At 34.8% G+C, this 21,382-nt stretch overlaps 1 protein-coding gene across 4 annotated transcripts; it reads right to left on the minus strand.

Annotated features, from left to right (window-relative positions):
• Positions 1-3,691: 3,691 nt before the first annotated feature.
• LOC132049738 (phosphatidylinositol/phosphatidylcholine transfer protein SFH9) lies at positions 3,692-12,048 on the minus strand. Of its 4 annotated transcripts, none has more exons than XR_009413147.1 (16): positions 11,783-12,048; positions 11,476-11,564; positions 11,094-11,394; positions 8,698-8,797; positions 7,605-7,871; positions 7,443-7,520; positions 7,249-7,350; positions 7,122-7,171; positions 6,920-7,019; positions 6,733-6,825; positions 6,553-6,645; positions 5,411-5,498; positions 4,397-4,776; positions 4,224-4,298; positions 4,005-4,141; positions 3,692-3,876 (listed from the first exon to the last, which is right to left on the minus strand). XR_009413147.1 is itself a non-coding variant. In XM_059440660.1 (15 exons), the coding sequence occupies exons 2-15, from the start codon at positions 11,480-11,482 to the stop codon at positions 4,091-4,093; spliced, it is 1,785 nt and encodes a 594-aa protein (XP_059296643.1). In that variant the 5' UTR covers positions 11,483-11,564; positions 11,783-12,048; the 3' UTR covers positions 3,692-4,090. The 4 variants fall into 4 exon arrangements, 2 of the variants coding, with proteins under 2 accessions (XP_059296643.1, XP_059296657.1); XR_009413149.1 differs by having other exon boundaries at positions 3,972-4,141; XM_059440660.1 differs by having other exon boundaries at positions 3,692-4,141.
• Positions 12,049-21,382: the final 9,334 nt, after the last annotated feature.

Genomic DNA, 21,382 nt, shown 5'->3' on the forward strand with positions numbered 1-21,382 from the left:
TTCAAAGTGAGTTTAATTTTAGATCCATGAATATACCGTTAAAGGTCGTCGGATGCCGGTGGTGGAGCTTCACCGGAGATTAGACTTTCTAATTTTCAATTTTTTATTTTGTTTTGTGTTTTTTTTTTTTTATGATAAATTAGATTAAATAAAAAAAAATGGTTGGAGCCGTGAGATCGCGCCGCGTGTCCCTGTTAAACGGAATTGTTAGACGCGGGGGTATATATGACCAAAACGCTAACGGCGAGGGTACATATCATCGAAAAAGCAAACGGAGGATACGCACAACTATTTTAGCATAGTATAGGGGTATATATGACCCTTTGCCGTATAACTTAATATATATATATATATACATATATGCTGTTATTCAGTAAATATATAAACTTTACTTTAAACTTATATAACATATGTAAATATACCGACAATAAACTAATATATATATATATATATATATATATATATATATATATACAAAAAAAAAAGGTTTTCTAACGTTTTGGACCGGTCCGGTTCCGATTTCCAGTTTAAAACTAGATCGGAAACCGGCTGGTTTTATAACCGATTACCGCTCCGGTTCAGGTCAAACCGGTTAACAGGCTTATCCTGAATGATAACCAAATAACTACGATGACCCGATCAATTATAATGGACTCCCTCACAGGAATTCAAACCACAAACAGATTAACTAAGCAAGCAAGATCTAGATCAAGTATGATGCAAAGTTTGGAGACACATCGGAATAAGTAGACCTCGATATATAAGTGTGAAGGTATCATCAGAACACATTAAGTATATTTGTCATCACTGCACTTTATACACCTGCATCCTTCCTAGCCAAAGCAAACACTCAGGGAGGTCCCTTGCACGGTGAGTTCTTCGTCTAATCTCCCTGAGTGGTCTGAGTAGTAGTTCTAGTTGGTTGAGTTGGTGCCTGAACTGTAGCTAAAAAACCCTGTGGTCTGACTATGATTTGATAAAAAATAGTGCCTTGTGGACATTGCCCTAGCATAATGCCCCAACTTAAAGGAAACACTCCTTACCACCTATCTTTTTGCACTGACCATAATACCTCATACCACATGAACCACGAGTAGGTGGTCCTGATTGAGATGAATCACCACAGCTCTACTGTTTTCGATGTTCTTGACGAGCTGGTGGTGCATTAAAAGAGGACAGTGCTGCTGACTGAGCAGATTTAGAGGATCGTTGATCGTGTGATGAACTCTTGTCCCTTGATGGAGCTCCATTAAAAGTCCCAGAATGGCATGCCCTCTTTCTCTTTCTCGTCATCCTCCTGCCTTTAGCCTCAACGCAAATAATAGAATTCACTATATCAGTATAGGTGCCATTAGTACCTCGCTCGCTACCATAATCGGATCCTGCAATGCAAATTATCCATAAACCTCTTAACATTGTTCTCAGTAGGAATCAAGTAGGGGCATATTGTGCCAAGTTGGTGAATTTTGCTTCATACTCATAACAGACATATCACCTTGATTCAAGTACTCAAATTGACATCTCATATCATCACACTGACTCTGAGAAACGAATTTGTCCATAAACAATGACACAAACTCACTCCAAGTAACCAGTGGAAGTCTAGTCTGTCTATCTCTCTGTCGAAGCGTAGCTTTTATTGTATTATTTATAAGTAGGATAGTTAGGTTTTTAAGAAGGGTATTTAGGTAATTCATACTTAATTTAAAAGTTCCAAGGCAGGAGATAAAGAGACAATAAGTTCGTTTTCAGACCATGGGTCACCGAAAGGATGCATCGAAGAAGAAAGGTTAGACACTTCCTAAAGTCATTTCAAAAAGAGGTTGCTACTTTTATAATAATATTAATTAACATAGATATAGATAAAAGGTTCAGAGTATGAATATCAGTCCTAATTTTCGATCTTCAATTTGGACATCAATATCTTAATTTTTCAAACAGAAAATAGCCAAATATGCCCTTAAAGTACTCGAAATTGAGAAGATACGCCCTTCATTAATAGTTTAGCTCACATATGTCCTTCCGTTTAATAGTAGGTCCAAACATATTATTAATGTAACCGGAGTCCCCTATGAACTTAATTAGCTTATTGGTAAGCGAAAAGAGCCAATTATGTTAAGATGTACAAATTTAACATTTTCTTTCTACTCGTGTTTATGCAACAACCAAAGCCAAGCTCCAAATTATAATTTTGAATGTAAATACTTTAGCTTAAGTTAATAGTATCATTTTTTACAAAAATGATGTAAATAATATATAGATGTAACAAACGCAAACATCTTCTATGATGAAAATTATAATTTGTATACATTTTTTTGTTCTTCAGTTTCCAGAATCTTTTACAATCGGTTCATGTGTTCTCTACACTACACTTGTGTTCTAAATTAAGGACAAGACAACTTTTATCATGTTATTATTTGTTTAAAAAAAAGCAGCAGAGCTCGCATTATTTTTTTTAATTATAGTGTCTAAATGGATAATATTTCGCAATACCAATCATGAAGAGTCGATTTTATCAGTGGAGAAACACTGTTATAAAAAATCAGTGGGGTTGAAAGGGGGCTGTCAGTCAAACAACTAATGTGTCACCTGGTTAAATTTGAGAAAATCGAATTTGATTATTATTCATGGGTGTTATTAACGAAGGCTATATCTAGTCAATTTTGCATAAGGGTATATCTGGTCAATTTTGCATACTTTAAGAGGATATTTGGCCATTTTTTGCTTATTAAGCTAACTAGGTTAATTGGGGGCTTCAGTTAAATTAAAAGCATCTGTGAGCTAAACTATTAACGAAAAGCATATCTACTCAATTTCAAATACTTTATGAGCTTTGGACATTTTCCATTTCTCAAACAAACTTTACATAATTAGGGAGGATACAACTTTTATAATTAAAAATGTTAAAGGAGTATATGATAAGTTGTAAAAAATAATCCCGACTTCTCAAATAGCAACAGTCATATAAAAGGGAACATATGAAGTAACATTTTGTGAAAAGAAAAAGAACTGGCTGTCCATGAAGGTTTGTCACGAACTCACAATTAGTGGTAGCAAAATTAGCCTATGAAAATCACTTTTTTTCAATTCGCTCATTTATGAAGTCCACTCATTTTGTCCTGTCCAATTCAGCCGATCTAAAAGTTGGTTAGTTTGAGCTAAAATATGTGGCTAAGATTAACCCATGAAAAACTTCGTTAAAAAAAAAAAAAAAAACTTTTTTGATATGTTACAATATGATCTTATAATAAGGTCAAACAGAGAAACTAAAACTTGATAAGAGTTGGACTTGGACATGCTAGGCTATGACTCATTGTTTAGTTTAACTAGTTCATTTATTAATTCCATCATTTTAACCCGTTCAAATTCAGCTCAATCCAGCCATTGGACACCCCGATTCACGGTATTTCGGCAGAAGCCTCAAGCCCCAAATATATTACGGAGTTCTAATATGCTTTGGGCATTCCATCGGAGCTTCACACCGTACACAAAATCCACGTATTTAACTGTAGTACCGAAGTTTGTCATCTTTGAGAATGGATTGTTGGGACTCCCTCTAAATTCACGTGGGTTGTTTCTATACTTGGTCACTTCAAAACCGAAAGTACCAAATCATTATTTTCAAAATATTGTTTAACAATTGGTTCAAGTGGACGTTGCTAAGCAATACTTCACAATTAATTTGAGGATCTCAGACAACAAATGTGTTAGCTATGCATTCAATTCGTCGTTGTTCTGTACAGCAATTATGTAAGTAATGTCCAGAATTGCTCACATTATGTACAAATATGAATGTAATCCAACTATAACATCACACTCCCGCCTCTAAAGAAAAATGAGGCGGAGTGCAACACTCTAGCAAGCTTACTCAACAGCCTGAAAGAAACAGGAAAGAGATGACACTTCAGAGGGAGGGACGTGGTAAGGTATATTAAGACACTGAATGTGGAAACTGATGCACGTAAAATTACCCATTGTGTATATTTCCGGCACGGTCTTTTTACCTGCAAAACTTCGTCTCGAGTATGTACAAGAGTTGAATCCATATTGTTGACAAATCTAAAGCTCAACCTAAGCATCAATGCTGCCATTAGGTTTTGTATCGTGAAGGCCTGCCTCTCAGCCAACATGAGTTTGTCACCTGTTTGAAATGATTGTCAGTAATCTGCATTTTATAACATGTGAGCAGAGGTTTCAATAAGGTTTATGAAAGAAAAGCTTACTTTTAATCTGTTCTCCTTCAAGGATTCCATGGATTCAGCAAGCTCTACTTGTTGCGATGCTGTTGCAAGAAGTGCCTAAAACAAGAAGATTTATTCCATTTGTCAATGATAACTAAATAACTCTGCAACTCGACAAAATGAACTTTATCTGGGAACAGTGCATGAACCATTACTTTCTTCGTCCTCTGCAAGTCATACTCTATGAACTTTATGCGGTCCATTGAATCATGCAGCATATGCTCTTTTTCTGGAGGAATTGTGGTAGGTTTCTTCAACAAATCAGCCACCACCTCCTCTAAATGTTGCAACCTCTGACAGCATGGATGGAGGAGATCCTCCTTTTTTGGGGAAGAAACATTTTGCTCGGCAGACCTTGCACTCACTGATATCTGCCCATCTCCCAATCTGTTGGCATCATTGTTCTTCACAAAGAACCTACCCACCCCATGAAACAAGAAGCATATCCATGCAAGTGATTTGACCATCATATCAATCATCAAGCCAATGATAGATTTCTCAGGCAATCTTCTTTGTACTGATACAGTAGTTCTATCTGTTGCAAAGAGAATAAAAATGATTAGATGGATGTGCCCATAGTGATGCTTCTTTCTACAACAAAGCAAAATTCTGCAGAAATTTTCTCACATAAAAAATGGTGAACAAACAAATCAGTATAGACAAGCTCCATTTCCTCTTGAAAGTGAAAACAAAACGATGCACGAGAAAGGAAGATTTTCAGAAGGCTGGGGAAAGAACACTGCTTAAGTGTTCGTGTTTGGAAGGCTACCAGAGCTCTATGGCCAATTTTCACCAATAAAATCAACTGCAGAGTTGGAAATGGGCAGAATACATCCTTTTGGGAAGACAATTGGTTGGGGCAAGGTATTCTCAAGCTATTATTCCCAGATATTTACACCTTAAACCAACAACAGAAGGCCAACAGTGGATGTAGACAGATTTGTTGAATTTCACAGCACACTCAATCAGTTCACAGGGATGAACCAGAATCTAGATAGAATATGGTGGCTGGGGCATATGTTACAGAAACAAGGCAGTATGTCCAAAGCAAAATGTGAGACATTACCGATACCATGCAATAATAGAAAAATGTAATCTGGTAAAAGAAAGATCAGTCGGCTAATATAAAATGAAGCCCACTGATTGACCATAGAAATTAAAATTCTTACTTGGAGAATTTAAATCGTCAGCTGCAAGCGTAGGCCTATAATCTTCTTGAACTAAGCTGCCAAATGAAACAGATCTCCTAGCTGGTACCTAAAGCAATCAAGCCGGAGACATGAATATATGTTTTTTTATCTAAAGCAATCAAGTAGGAGACATGAATATATATTTTTTTAAACTCAGGAGATATGAATATATAAATATTATTATATTGGAGAAAAACAACAGAGAGCATATCAAATTTGAGGTGGAAATATTTAAACAAGTTTCTGTATTTTGTTGTAGATCACAATTGATAAACAATCCATGGAGAACCAGATTCTGCAGATATGATTATAGCCATCCTCCAGCACATATGATTGCTATCAAATAAGGTCAGCATAGAGTACAGTAAAAAAACGAAAGAAAAATACTCCCTCTATCCCATTAAATAGTGACTACTTTCACTTTGTAGTAGTTAAAGTAGAATATTTTTTTGAGAGGTAGATGTTAAAGTAAAGTGCTTGAATAGATTATTATGTTTAATATGGTAGAAAAATATTAAAATAATAAATTTATAATATGGAAAGGGGTTTGGTTCAAAGGCAAAATTAGAATAGCGGGGGATGTGCAATAGGTGATGTCACCAGTTTAATGTATGGTTATTTTGTAAGATGTCACATCTACAGTTTCTTTTTTTTCTATAAATGATCAGTAAGCAAAATAAGAAGCTACACTATTATTTTATATTGAAGTGAATTCTTGGAGGGAGAAATTTCCTTTTGAGGGAAAAGGTCAACTTTTGGCCTTTTGGGAAACCAAAAGAGAAACTAGTTCATTTTTATTGGGGGTAGAGGAAGGATAATCCAAAGGGATACTCCTGCTGTGGCAAAAACAAAATCATATTTACAAATTCACAAGTATGATGCATCTGTCATATCTTTCTTTGCAGGGGAACTGTTTTCTCACTGCATTCCCTTCTATAACACAGGAAAGTTAAGATCACACCCTAGCTAACTTGCTGGTCAAATAGCCAACGTATGTAGCAAATGATGACGAAATGGCTTAGGAAATTGAGGTAACTCAAACATAGATAGATGCGTTCTCAACTTGGCATAGATCAGGTGCTGGTAAACATAAAAGGGGCAAACAGAATCTTGTTACTCACTTTGTCAGAAAGTTGTTTTGATTGGATGATACTGTAAGCAGAGATCCCCACATCCACTTCAGGTTCTGCAGAACCAATCTCGTTGTCTAGTAACTGAGCAGAGAATAACGGTCTCAAACACGATGCATCTCTAAGATAACTGGAAAGGCAGAACACAGTGCAGCTAAGCCGCTATAATACCTGGGGAGAAACTGGTTTGATTTCGATATCACTGTCGGAGAAGCTAGTAATTCTCCAGGGATAAAGTGATTCCCCATGTAATGCATGGACCAGCTGCAAGAGTTTTTGGCATGAAAAGGTGAGAAATGACTGACAACGGATTATTATACAGAATCCTTTATGTGATTTTTACAGACAAAGACCACACCTTCATCAGCTCTGGATCATTCCAGGGTCCTTTGTCAGACCTAAGACACCCACCTGGATTTGGGCAGGAGCAGGTTCCTCCAAGAAAATCTGGCAATTGGCTGATCAAAAGCCAATGTACATAATGAAGGAATGAACACAATTTACTCAATAATCATACTTCTGCAATATAAAAAATGACATTTTAGCAACCATTCATATACCTGGGGTCTATGACTTCTGCTAAGTTGCTCTGGAATTTGTTTCCCAATACCTGTTAATTTAACAGAGGCAACGTGAGTTTGACATGACCCTTAAAGACAACCAGGCAGATAACGGAAGTTTCTTTACATGTATTTTTGCTGTTGTCCTTGGATCAAGAAATCCTTTTACAGTATTCCACAGAAATCTGAACCCATTTCCAGCATTGACAATAAACATCTGGTGCAATGTCTGCAGAATAAAGAGGTTATTAGCAAAGGATCAAATGATTGAAAGGGAAACAAAATTTATTCATTTACTCTTCCAAACTGAAACTAAGGCACCTCTGGGTAGTTGTCGCCATCTATCTTTTGCATACGCATGACCAAATCATGGGCAAGCTTCCCAAAACTCCTCCAATTCTACATTATCACAGAAAAGATGTTGCATATCAAATATGGAAACTAATGAAGTTTAGGTTGAATATCAAGTAATTCAATACCGACCAGTCCTTGTACATCCAAGATTGTAGTAGATGAATCTATATGCCTCCTAGCTGCGATCGAACATGCCGGAAATTTTTCAGCAAAAGTCCTTTCAAACCCTTGGATGTGATACTTTAAGAACCTTTCTATTGTGGTAACATTCATAAGTTTAGTAGGTTCAATCTTGCCAAGTCTTTCAATATAGATGGGCCGTCCCCCTTTGTCTATACCATGGTAACCATGAGGGTAATAACGCTGAACTTCCTCATATTCCTCATAGGCAAAATCCTAAACATTTCCAGAGTTTACATCAGAAATTAGACACCTAAAACATAAGAACATGTGCCAAAATTCAAAATTGTCAAAAACTGTTGGTCATATACGTATTCAAAATTTGGTACGGCAGGGAACACTAAAAAAAGACGCAGCAAGAGAGAGCATAGACGTACTTATCTGATACTGTTTAAGACTTCAGTCCTTAGGTTTCTAAACAAAGATTGCTGTAATTTATTCAAGACATACTAAGATATAGAAGGGTAGAAGAGGGACAGCCCCACTGTCGTTCGACAAACTTTACAATAATTAGCATGAATGATGGAATTATCTTTTTTTCTGTGAAGAACATAAATAAATAGCATTTGGCTCTGAGGCCTTAAGGTCAAGAAAAAATTCCAGTTTAACATCAATTGGCGAAATCAAGTCATAACAATGTCATAGCTCCAGACAATCTCCTCAGCCACTTTGAATAAAAGGCGGGGAAGGAATAAATACACTTAAAACAATGAAAAGGGTCATCAAATAAAAATCCTACGCTGCATAGAGATTTGATAGTTTCCAACTATTACATACAAAGCAGCGTTAAAAATTGGAGCACTTTGGTACATCAGCTCCTTCGAGAAGTTGCCATTGTTCTTAGGATGTCAAACAGTTACTTTAATCATTTTGAAAAACTAAGCTATAAAAGATATCCAGACAATGTTTTAGCAGGGAGCTTTGATAGCGATTATACCAACCATCATCATTTGAGTGTTCTGATGAGCAACAAAACTTACCATTTTCTAGCAAAAGCAAAATACAGCAAAATGCACGCAAATTGTGTGCAACAGAACTCTACCTGTATAATAGTGTCTACTCCTTGTTCTTTCCTCCAGTTGAGCATTTCAGACCACATTAGCATGGCCTTATCAAGGTCAAATTTCCTTGCTTTTAGGAACCTGAAATGGGAAGATGCTCTCAACATGAAAAAAGAAGCAGTTTGACTAGGGAAATTGAATCACATTGCCTAATCATGCATGAAAAAAAGAACGATTCTCTTACTAAAAAACATCTATTGTTCAAACTGTTATGAAGAAAGAGTAGAGAAGAAATTAAGCAACAACCACGTGCAAAGAAGAATTGTTAGAGAAATAAGATTTGGTGAACCAGAGGAGAAATAATTATGTAGAGGTGCTTCCAGAGGAAAGAAAATCTGGAGCTATGTTCGTTATCCTGTCTGTCACCAAAGAAAATATGCTGCCATGAGAAAAAAATGAGATCTATGTCTTTTTCGCTGTTGTATAAGCTTCTGAATTTAAGTTTCATAGTGCTACACGACGAATAGGTCTGTACCAAAAACTATGGTCTCAAAGCAACGGTCACCATAAAGAAACCTCCTACTGGTAATTGGTAGGATTTCACCAAAAATAAAAAGATGTAGACATGAAAAACTAAGCTTAGTTATCAAGCTTGCCAAACTCTTTAGTCTTTGTTGAGATGGATGCAAGAGTTCTGAAAATAAATTAACCATTGTTTTCCATAATTATTGCCTTATGCTTGAACTTAGAAAAGAGACCCCTAGCCAAAGTCTTTTAGTCTAAATATCTCAAAGAAGTCTACTTTTAATCCTCAAAAAGGCTAGGTCTCCAAATTATTCACTAGCTACATGAATTATAATCAGGAAAGTTATGTGAAATCTTTGCAGGGAGATGTTTTAAAGTTACATATAAGCTACTAGGATTTGGTTAATCAACAGACGAATTCTGCTTGTACGGATAGACAAGATATACTGATCTAGACAAGAAAACAATGAAGGTCAAGCATATGTGTTCCTTAAATTGATAAAAACATGTGCCCCAGACCTTAGGTGTGATACCCGAAGTAGTATGCTCATTCCTGGAAACAATCTTATAAATGGAGGTAAAACTCATTAACAGGTTTCTGTACCCAAATTCAAGACCCTTCCACCAACCATCTGTACCTGATATTCTTAGGAAAGAGAGGTCATGCTTCTATAATAATAAAATAAAAAACTCCGGTGCTCTTTTCTCTTGTTCTCGTTACCTTAATGGCAGTAGAGTCGGATGATTCTTCTACTTCAAATTTCTATCACCACTCAAAAGAAAAAAAGAGACATTTGTTAGTAAGCTCTTTATTGTCTTACTTTCTCAAGAGAAATGACCCTTCACGTCGGGATCCACCAAAACTAATTAAGGTCTTTTTTTCCCCTAAAATTCTACATTCAATTTCAGTTAGATGACATCCAAATTAATCCCCAAGATCATCAAATTCACCCAGGTTATTGGAGGCTCAAAGAACATGAATTTAGTTACAGAAGGAAGGAATGTTCCATTGCATCCTCCCAAGCTTCCTGTGCAGCTGCATTTCAAATCTTCCTTAGCAATATATTTACAACCCCCCTCAAACATGTGTACTGCAGATTAATATCAACAATTCGAGTTACAAAACTACACCTACTATGAAGGCTACAGTAAAATAACGCTAGTGACTATTGCCCCAACTGGATTCATTCCCGGAGCTTTATGGAAGGCATGACCCTTGCATTGCAATCAAATTTGAGACTTTGCTTGCAGACAACACCTCCAAGAGAAAATTTGTGTCTTGATGTTTACTTTTTCTTTTGTTTGACAGAGAGTTTTTTATATTGATATTTAATTTTTGAGTTAACGATCAAAAATACAGCTGAACTATCGCTATTTCGCGAGTTTCACACCCCAGTTATCAATTGTTTCCTTTTTCTACCTGAACCATCACCATCTATGATTAAAACAAACCTCGAATCTATAAGGCCAACTATGAGTTATTCCCTTTTCGTACCTGTACTATCGCCATCTATCCCTTCCTATTTGAACCATCACCATCTATGATAAAACACACCTTGAAGCTGCCTGGCCAACTATGAGTTGTTCCCTTTTCGTACCTCTACTATCACCATCTATCCCTTTTCCTACCTGAACGGTATTAAAACACACCTCGGAGAGTCGACTAGGCTAGCTATCAGTTGTTCCCTTTTCCAACCCGAACTCTCACCATCTTCTCAACTAGGTATGTTTTATACATAGATGGGTGACAGTTCAGGTAGGAAAAGGGAACAACGAATAGTTGGGATGTGAAACTCGCGAAAAAACTGGTAGTTCAGGTGTGTTTTCGACCATTAACTCTTAATTTTTCTTTTATGAAACAGATAGCATTAAGCACGCTTAGTTTTTTCAGCTGAACTGCAAGTTAAGTTACCTCAACATAGTATGATAATCATCATGACGAGCAGGAATGAGATCCTTTTCCATCAACGCTTGGCGAAATGAATTCACTGCTTCCTCTTCCTTCTCATCTCGAAAATCTTCAGTTGAAATGGAAGCAAATCGACAATGAGCAACTCGTTTACTAGTACGCCTTTTGAGCGAATGTGTTAGCTTTGTTGAAGCATTCATTGCCTTTTTTTTCAAAGATCTAATTCGAGTTCTTCTCTTCTCATCCTCAGATGCCTCAAAATAATATCGTTTTGTTCTTTCGTGATCGTGAATTCCAACAATTTCTATAAAGAAGCAAAGGAATCGATTCAAATTCTCGTAAATAGAAATATGTGCAGATGAATCCAAATTTGACACGTAAATACCTGGCATTATTATGCTTCTTAAATCGGAATTAAACCGTGATTTTGCGTAAAGCAATCCAGTTCATCAATTTTTGAATATATCGTGAAATCTGCACGAGTTAAACATTTAAAAAAAAAAAAAAAAACATAAAAATCAACGCCGAAAACGTAACCTTAACGCGTAAATTTCAGATCAGAGAAAAACTCCATTAAGGATTTGGATATTAAAAGCAATGAAAAGAAGAAGATCGAAACGAATAAAACTGAAGCATTGCAACGTTTTTTAGATGATTAACAAATTCAGCTGTTTCTCATGTGTATACCATACCTTAACACACACGGAATGTAGATGATCAATTGAATTCTCTCTCTCTCTCTCTCTCTTTCTAAGCTTGTATACAGTGTACGTGTATATATGCTAGGTAGCTAAAGCTAACTTTGCTTTCTGGTCACTCTCTCTCTATATCTATATATAAATATATTTATATTTGTATCAAAGTACGAATCTCGTGAAAGCGTCGATTACGTTACTTTCCGTTTACGAGGGACTATTTCTCTCACTAGGATATTTAATTATGTTTCTCTATATATAGAGTGTCGGGCATTGGAATTGTCATTAAAAAGCGGGGGGGCATAAGAAGTAGCGTAAGATGGCCGCGGGGGCATAAGAAGTAGCGTAAGATGGCCGCGTCGGTGGTGGTGGTGGGGAGATGTGAGTTCCGCCACACTATGCCTTTTGGCGCCTGCTTTCTTGTCAGATGTTTTCACTCTTCTCGCCCAATTAAATTACGTTGCTGTTTGTTAGTCGGTAACGGAACGGGATTGCTGTTTTTTAATTTTTTTTATTTCCCACTCAGTGTCCGTAGATCTGCATTAGAACCCGATTATATAGGATTTGTATCCGGTATTCGCATTAGAACCCGATTATATCCGAATTCGCGCCGCGTAAGGCCCCATTCGTGAAATAGCCCTACCAAGCGATTTTTTATACGCGCCTCCAACCCAAAACCTCTGGGCTAAGGAGAAATTTCCATCTGTTGCACCACATCATTTGGTGGTGTTTTTTTAATAAATCCTACTATTCCTCTAGTTCATACTATTATTATTATTCTTTTAAATTTTTCTTAACATATACATCTTCGGAAAATGCTTAACTAATAGCCTTAATTATGACTTTGTGAGGGTAGACGTCTCAACTACCAGTTATTTTTTAGTAAAATATTTCACTTAATTAATATTTCACTAATTGATGTAATGAAAGTGTAGTAAAAATCACAATAATAATAATAAACGATTTTTAGGATGTCCAATATATATAAACAAATTAAGTGCGACGAGAGTTAGAAAGCTTTTGTTTTTCCATAAAAAGAACATAATATGTTACCTAAATTGTTATAAGTATTACTATTTTACCAGTGTTATTTTGTTTTTATAATGTGAATTTGAACATCGATCACTTAACTTTTATAATAAACTATTCCATCTTGAAACAAAATAGTGATGAGGCTTCTTTATAATACATCTTATATTTAATCTTACAAAGAGTAACTATAAATTGTTCAATCAAAGTCCATGGTAACATAGTTATTTGAATTATTATTTAAATCTAAACTAAATAATGTAAGCTACTCTCCTCATGTCGAAGAGAATAAAAGAATTCATATGAGGATCAAGCATTCCACTTTTTATTTGATTCTGAGGATCAAGCATTTCACTTTTTATTTGATTCAGACTTTTATTTCTTAATTTTTTATAAATAAAACTTACATAATTAAAAATTAAATAAGAAGTATTACTATGGATCAAAATTATAATTAAAAATATATAAACAAAAAAGGTTGTGATAAAAAAGTATTTGACTTCTAAATAGTATAATGTCATGAAAATTCAACAACAGAGTATTTTCTTTTAATAATTATTTGAATATCTATTTTTTCTTAAAAAAAAATCCTAGCGCCTAACATAGTAGTACGGCTTTAGGTATACACCGTTGGCAACCAAAGGTCCAGGGCTGACTTTTCCTTTTTTTTTTTTTTTTTTTGCACATTTCCGTTTATGCCCTTCCGTTAAGGAGAGGAACTTTTCTTTTGCTTTTTTTCTATTGGTCCAAAAATAAAGTATTATTCAAGCATATCGAGTAGGGGACCAGTCTCGTCCCTAAATTATGCTTTGTTTCTGTAAATTCCACTTTCCATTTGTTAGGTGTCTGGATTTAATTATTAATCTTTATGTATATTTATGTGATATTTGTTAGAAAATGACTCTACCATATTTATTCCTTTTTTGGAGGAGAAGTTTTGCACTTATGAGGATATTCTCTTCAAACAAAAAACATAATAAAGATTCACAATTTGATCGTTTAAAAAGTTTTGTTTATGGGGATATTTTTCTCTCAAGAGCTTTATTATTTTATATTAGCTTTTCATGTGTAGACCAATTGATTAAATCGTATTAGCATATTATGCCTCTTTTAGTATGTTTTTCTTTGTTGTTCAATTTATCGTGTTCAAGATTTCCAATTATTAGCTTCCGCGTAACGCCCTGATTATTTCAATCTCAACAATATTTCTCTTTTTCAATCTGTTTCACAATTTCCCAACAGAATGACACTTTTATATATGTAAAATTACTTAATCTTAAATTTTGTATTTTATTCTTAACGATATGATTTGTAGTATATAAATTTCATGATATATTTAAGATCATAAATTCAAAAAAAAAAAAAAAAAAAAAATGTCCCTCAAATTCTTGGGTCACATAAGGTTCACATAAAATGAAAAGAATGGAGTAGAAGTGTTTTAGTAAGGAAAAGAAAGCTTTTGGAAAACAATCTTAAGAATATTTTTTTAGTGATTGGACTATCTTTTGAAAATCTCATTGGCAAGTTAATGTTCGTGAAACTTTTTAATGTTCGAGATAATCTTGTTTTGATATAGAAAACTGAACTGTTTCTAGGCTGAAACAGTCATTTTCAGTCTTGTAACTTTTTATAAAACTTATATTTCAATCTATGCTAAGTTAGGCTGGCTCATACTTTAATAATTCAAAAACCAATTGCTAGTTTCTTTATCTTAATTTAAACTGCTAGTTTAGTAAGTGGAATCATAGATGTAACAAACCATGTGACGCAAGCGAACACTCTGGCATTATAAGATCTGTTAACTATCATATATTAGATATTTAAATTAAAAAAAGGATTGATAATTAGTACTGTAGTACTTGTTATCTCATCGAAGCCTCTTCTAGAAACCAGATAATCATTTGTTTGAAATTAAGAATTGAAGGATCATACTTTTCTGCACATGGGGTAGGTATCACTCTAATAGGTATCACTCTAATTATGGTATGTGCGTTGGATTCTTTATTTTTCAATTTATAAAATATCCCTATAAAATGAATGACAATTAATTGGCTCTTTTTTCCTTTGTAGGTCATGACTTTTGATAATTTTATTTAATCCTTTTAGATAGGTATAGAGTTGAATTCGCAGTGTGCAGATGTAAATAATGAAATATTGACTCAAGTAGCTACAAGAAGAAAAAGAAAAAGTCATGAGGATGCCCCCTTTCTCTTTTATAAGAAACAATTTTCAAAACCCAATATTTGTATAGTTTTTTTTTTTTTTGAAAAGTCTTCTCATATTTCTCCCAAATATACATAGTTTTCTTTATAATTAAGAAATTTACACATCTTAATTGAGAGTGGTTCAACTTAAGAGTGGCAATAGTCTTTGTTTATCTACTCTTTTCTATTTGAATACCAAGCTTTTTGACCCGACATATATATAAAATTACTTGAATTAATGAAGTGATTAATTAGACAATGAAATATTTTTATCTTTGATGGTTAAAAATTTGATGAGCTCTCTATAACATTTAGCCACCAAGCTCACTCAATATCTATTATTCCATCATGAAAGTATAAAGATATGTTTTCAAATAAATATAATTTCATATGAGAAAACAATGAAATATAGTTACATGATTGCATCTCATGTAATTATAGTTGCTTTTTCTTGACTCGTGCAATGCCGAAATGGATACTCGAGTATCCTGGATTTGGTCCCCTCGACCTTTAATCAATAGGCGTATTACTAGTGTTTTGTTTTCCTGCAGCCTGCTGGCATTTACAATCAACTATTTGTAGTATATTTCATCCATTAGAAAATGAATAATGAGATTCAAAATGGAAGAGTTGAGACAATCATATTTATAAGATTCAAAATGGAAGAGTTGAGACAATCATATTTATAAAGTCAAATTGAAAAACAATCTTCTTAATTTTTCGAAATGGAAGCTGCAAATTTGAAAACTATTAAAAGTATGATATATCATAATTATTTGTATAGATAAAACTACTAAAAAATAATAGTGAATTAAAATTTGTTTTATATATATATATATATAGACACACACACACAATGTTACATAAAATAGGACAAAGAGATTACTTCTTTTATTAAAGGGCAAAGGTGCGACTATACTTCTCAACTTTGTGATTTAGAGCAAATATACCTCTCGTTAAAAAAAGTGGTGCATATATACTTCTGCCGTTATACAAATGGTGCAAATATACCCCTGCCGTTACACAAATGGTGCAACTTTACCCTTTTCACTGACAATTTTTTTTTTTAAAAAAAATCATTTAGCTTATTTTTTAATTAAGAAATTGTCACGTGACTTTAAAAAATAAGTCTACCTACTTATTTTTTTAAAGCTATGAGGCAATTTTATTTCTAGTAGGTTGTCTGGTTTGTTTTAAAAAAAATATCTCCTTAGCTTTAAAAAAAAAAAAAAAAAAAAGTCTAGCCATTTTTTTTTAAATGAACCAGAACTGACTTACCAAAAAAAGAAATTACCACGTGGCTGTAAATAAAAAAAGTCTACTAAAAAATGGGTAGACTTATTTTTTAACATTTTTTTAATCAAAAAAACAAGATATGTAATATTTTTTTAAAAATGCTGCCAGCGCAAAGGGTATATTTGCACCATTTGTATAACATCAGGGCCCAGGGGTATATATGCACCACTTTTTTAACAAGGGGCATATTTGCACCTTTTCCCTTTATTAAAAGAAGGATATATTGGTTATACGCAAATTGATCCAAACGTGTCACAACCAAGCTCATCGATTAAGTTATTGTTCGCTTTGACTCGATGTTATCAAGATGTTTGAACCTTATGATTTTATCCCCTTGAACTTTAAACTAAAAAGTGTCTCTACAATTGAATCATGAACTCACTTAAATATTAATCAAATAACTATCCTCTCCCATTCTGATAGGAGATTTGCATTAGCGAACCCCTCTCGAGTTCAACCATCAGTCTGTAGGTTGTTGCACTCCTCTATTGGAAGCTAATGTATGCACTGTAGTTTGTCCGTCAAGTCTAATGATCAAATCTGTGAAGTCATTTAGACAAAAATCATACATGCCTTGAATTTAAGTTATGACTATTGTACCTTAAAGGAGACAAGTCAATAAAATTACTGCTTGACCAGTAAAGATTTGACAGCGGGCTTGAATCTCCTTAAAAGAGTGAGATATCCGTGTCTCAACCTAAGATATATTTTTTTTTTTTTAACTGTACGTAGCTGTATTTTCACCGATAATGACAAAACATAATTGTCATCAAGAAAAGAAAGAAAAAACTTATAGAGTATTTGCTATGGCATAACTGAATGCTGCGCGCGACCAACTTCCGTCAAAGTGGCATTAATTAGCACCATTAGTTTATGGTTAGCGAATTAATGTACGAATTATGAGCATTCATCAATCATCAGCAAAATGTGTAAAATAATTGAAGAACCAATAGGCAATCAAAATTTTCTTTTCATTCTCTCAATGGAAAGGCCAATCAGATTTCAAAGATGCTTCTATTTGTTGTAGAATCACCACTTGATCCTAAAGTCAAATTTCCAGTACATGAGACAAAAGAGCGGTGCAATAATAATCCAAAAATTGCTAGTTACTATAACTCTATTGAATTTAAAAAGAAAGGGATTTTAGAAGGATTGTCGGGCATGACATATTTTCTTCCTCGAATTCTGGCACTGAATATAGTCAACCGAATATTCAGGTTATGTTAACTAATTTAATGTTGTTTCATGTCTTTTGTAAATAAAAAACATGCACCTCCGCCATATGAACTGTAGATACATTAACCAAGAGGCAACGTTACCAAAGACTTCATACTTTTATCATTTTGCTTATTTATTTATTCTGTAATTATTGCAGTATAATGAGAACCATCCAGGTTCGTTCACGCAGTAAGTTCCAAAATATTAGTAGTAGAATGCAAGTTGAGATAGTGATACTTGTTTTGTCAAAGTTGAGATAGTGATTGCTAAGTCGGCTTTTTTGGTTCACCGTGTATGCTTTTTTCGAAAAATATGCAAGAAAGAAGTAGACTTTGAAAGAGCAAAGTTCTTAAAAATTGTAAATTCAGTTTTGTACGTTACGCGGATGGGTAATTCAGTTTGTTTATTTTCCTTCACTAATTATAGCCTATCCCCTAACTTTGGAGTGGGTCTCTTTGGGCCCTTGGCTTTGACTAATTTGAAGAAGGAAAGTTGGGTTAATAGTCTTGAGTTAATTGTATAAATGATCATCAAATTTGTAGTAATTGCATAGAAGGAATCAACAAATAAATTTGGTGACTTCGAAATCAACCTATCTAGTTTCATTTTCCATCAAAGTTTTCTATGCTCTCAAGAATTGGGGAAATGGGAGAATAAATTGTGGCTTTAGTAGTTGGTTTTAGAGATATTCTATTTTTTCTCCGGAAGTAGCTATATATTACTTCATGAAGAACATGATATGTCCAAAAGATCAAACCGCGTCATTTACAACTCAACTTGGGAATATCTTTTCCCAAGAAACATCTTGAATCAAACCAACTGAAAATTTAGCTAAGTTACTAGAAACACAATTAAAATTTCTATAAGTATGTACAAAATCTAGATGATTAAGTGCTGAGGACATATGGATTAAGTGCTGAGGACATATGCAAAATATCTTCGCAATCAACATTCACATCCCACGTGGCCTTTACTTTCGTCTTGAACATATCCACCACACCTTTTGAATACGAATTGAAGGAGGGGAGGATGGGAGTAAAGAGGGGAATACGAAACTCGAAATAGGGAGGGCCTTTTAACTAAAACGGGTCTGGTATTTAATATTTTTGGGTTAGGGACAATTTGTTTACTCTAAAAAGATTTTTTAATGGTGAGATAATATTTTAAATCAGGTTTCCGTTTTTTTTTTTTAATTCTAAGGTTTGGCATGTAGGATTTTCGGTAGTACCTTCGTTGAATCCCGGCAAAATGAATTCTTTAGTCAGTATAATGAGAGTATAGTAATTTAATAATTACAAAAATTAGTTCGTTCACATTCCTGCAATTGTGATATAAGCGTGGTGACCATTTATGTAATTACCTCATAGTCTCCCCGTTCTTAAACTAAAAACTAAAGAAATAAAATAATAATAACTAAATAATTAGAAGGGATGGGAAAAGCATGTGATTATGGGTTATCATGATATATATAATGGCCCTATGTATACTAATGGTGTTCTTTATCTTTTTTGGGTAGTTGGATGAAAGAAATTTAACATTCAAAGGTTAATCAAAATGCCAAAGGATTTTAAACACAGCATTCCAAAAGAAGAAAAAGTTCATGTTGCACGGATGTTTTTTCTTCTCATGGATAGTACTTGTTAGTGCACGAGTTTGAAAACTCAAAATTTGATAAAGGAACAATTGCTTGAAACTGAATCTGAATTTAGATTGTGAGTTAGTCTTTTTGGGGCAATTTGCAGGATTGCCTTTCGCTGGGGGTGGCCTTTAATTTTTACCCCTCAAAATGATGGTCTTTAAATTCTGCCCTTCAGGTAGAGATTTTCCCTTCAAGCAGAATTTGCATGGGCAGAAATTCTGCCTGTGCAGCCAAAATTCTGCCTTAAGGTAGAATTTTGGCTGCGTATTTGCTCGAGCGGTCGGTAAATTAAATTGAGGGGGTATAAGTCTCGCACTTGCGATTTTTTTTTTTAAGCGAAATTTGGTGTTCGAACCCACAACCTTGGGGTGTTAAGTGAGGGGTAAAATTTAAAGACCACCAATTTGAACGGCAAAAATTAAAGACCACCCCAAATAAAGGGCAATCCACGCAAAAAAAAGGTCTTTTTGGTTTTGTATCCAATGTCCAATACCTACTTTGGGCTCTCGATTAATTTGGATGGGGCAATTTGCGTGATTGCCCTTCTTTGGGGTGGTCTTTAATTTTTATCCTTCGCCTAAAATACGCGAGATTCTAGGTTTGAACCCCGGCTTAATCATAAAAAATAAAGATCGCAAGGCAGGGCTTCGCGAAAAGTTTGCCTTATGCGACAAATTTTGCCTTAAGGCATAACTAAAAGTCTCCCGGATACGGCAGACTTTTAGTTATGCCTTAAGGAAAAGTCTGTCTTATGCGACAGACTTTGCCTCAAGGCATAACTAAAAGTGTGCCGGATACGGCAGACTTAAGGCAAGACTTTTAGTTATGCCGTAAGGCAACGTCTGCCGTACAAGACAAACTTTAGTTATGCCTTAAGACAAACTCTGCCGCATAAGACAGACTTTTTGCAAAGCCTTGCCTTGCGATTTTTTGTTTTTCTTTTGACTGAGCGGGGGTTTGAACTCAGAATCTCGGGATATTTTCGGCCACCTTTTTAAGTGATGGACAACAATTAAAGAACATCACTTTGAGGGACAAAAATTAAAGACCAGTGTCTTTGAAGGGAAATTCGCGCAAAAAATTGATTTGGATGCGGACACAACCCATTAAATTAAAGAAGGAAGCTTTTCGACCGGATTCTTTTCCAACTCAGGACTGAAGGTCGAACTTGAATCTTTTAGTTTAGGGTGATGAGACGGTAAAAATTATACATCAAATCAATAAATGCATGATATATATTTTTACATAGAATTTTAGCACTTATTGGTTAATAAACATGCATTCTTACCCAGTTAAATCATTTAACTATAGTAAATTTATATGATTTGGTGTAAACACTCATTATGTACTGATAAGTATTTACCATGATGATATCTATCCTACCCAAACCTTGGGTGATTGTGGCCTGTGCATTAGATTCACGCTAGAGGAAAGCTTGAAATTAATAAGTAAATTTCATCAGCAATGACCGGTTATTTGTCACAGCCAATAAAGAACACGTAACTATTTCTAGTCTTCGACATAATTAAGTTTTAAACTATCCCTAAATGTTCAGCAAAGAAATGTGATTGTACTTGACAGAGAAGTAATAGGCAGGACTTGCGAAAATGATGGACGGAAGATAAAAGAAGACGCTCAAATCAAGATACAGAAATTGCCATCACTGGTCCCATGCCTTAGCAATAGGATCGTATGGTCTATTTAGTTGGGTATGTATACTTATATTTGTTTACCCCGGAATCGGATAATCAATTGAATTTGTATGCGGGTATAGGATATGTGCTTAGTTCATGGGATTGACAAGACAAAAGAAAGTAGAGGTTTGAAAGCTCACCAATAAGATAGCTAAAGATATAGACTTTATGAGCAATGTATCATATCATTAACAGCAATATTAAAAGGAAACAGCCTTGGCCGAATGGATGAATGGGAGGAGAAAAATGACATCTGAGGTTCTTCTATTGTAGGTATTCTTTTGAAGATGAAAGGAGCGGCACGAAAGGAGGGGGTGTCCCTATTTTATAGTGCGCCTCCATAGGCTTCATACGATGCGAATCAATAAAATAATAATAATAAGGACGGCTACGAACGGATTTGGTGGGATTTGGTCGGCGGCGCCGTACGCGCGCGCGTGGTTGGTAGGCGGCCGTGACAAAGACGCGCGCGCGGCCCCGCGTAGCAGGCATCCGGACCAACAACCACCCGGACCAA

This window comes from Lycium ferocissimum, chromosome 1 (assembly GCF_029784015.1).
Source record: "Lycium ferocissimum isolate CSIRO_LF1 chromosome 1, AGI_CSIRO_Lferr_CH_V1, whole genome shotgun sequence".
In the NCBI taxonomy this organism is placed as follows: Eukaryota; Viridiplantae; Streptophyta; class Magnoliopsida; order Solanales; family Solanaceae; genus Lycium; species Lycium ferocissimum.

What these genes read in the sequence shown, in the direction of transcription:
- LOC132049738 (XM_059440660.1), bottom strand. An exon ending in GAGTAGACACTATTATACAG is followed by an intron (nt 7,872 to 8,697) that starts GTAGAGTTCTGT and finishes GGAAATGTTTAG; the next exon opens with GATTTTGCCTATGAGGAATA. An exon ending in CAAAACAACTTTCTGACAAA is followed by an intron (nt 5,499 to 6,552) that starts GTGAGTAACAAG and finishes TGATTGCTTTAG; the next exon opens with GTACCAGCTAGGAGATCTGT.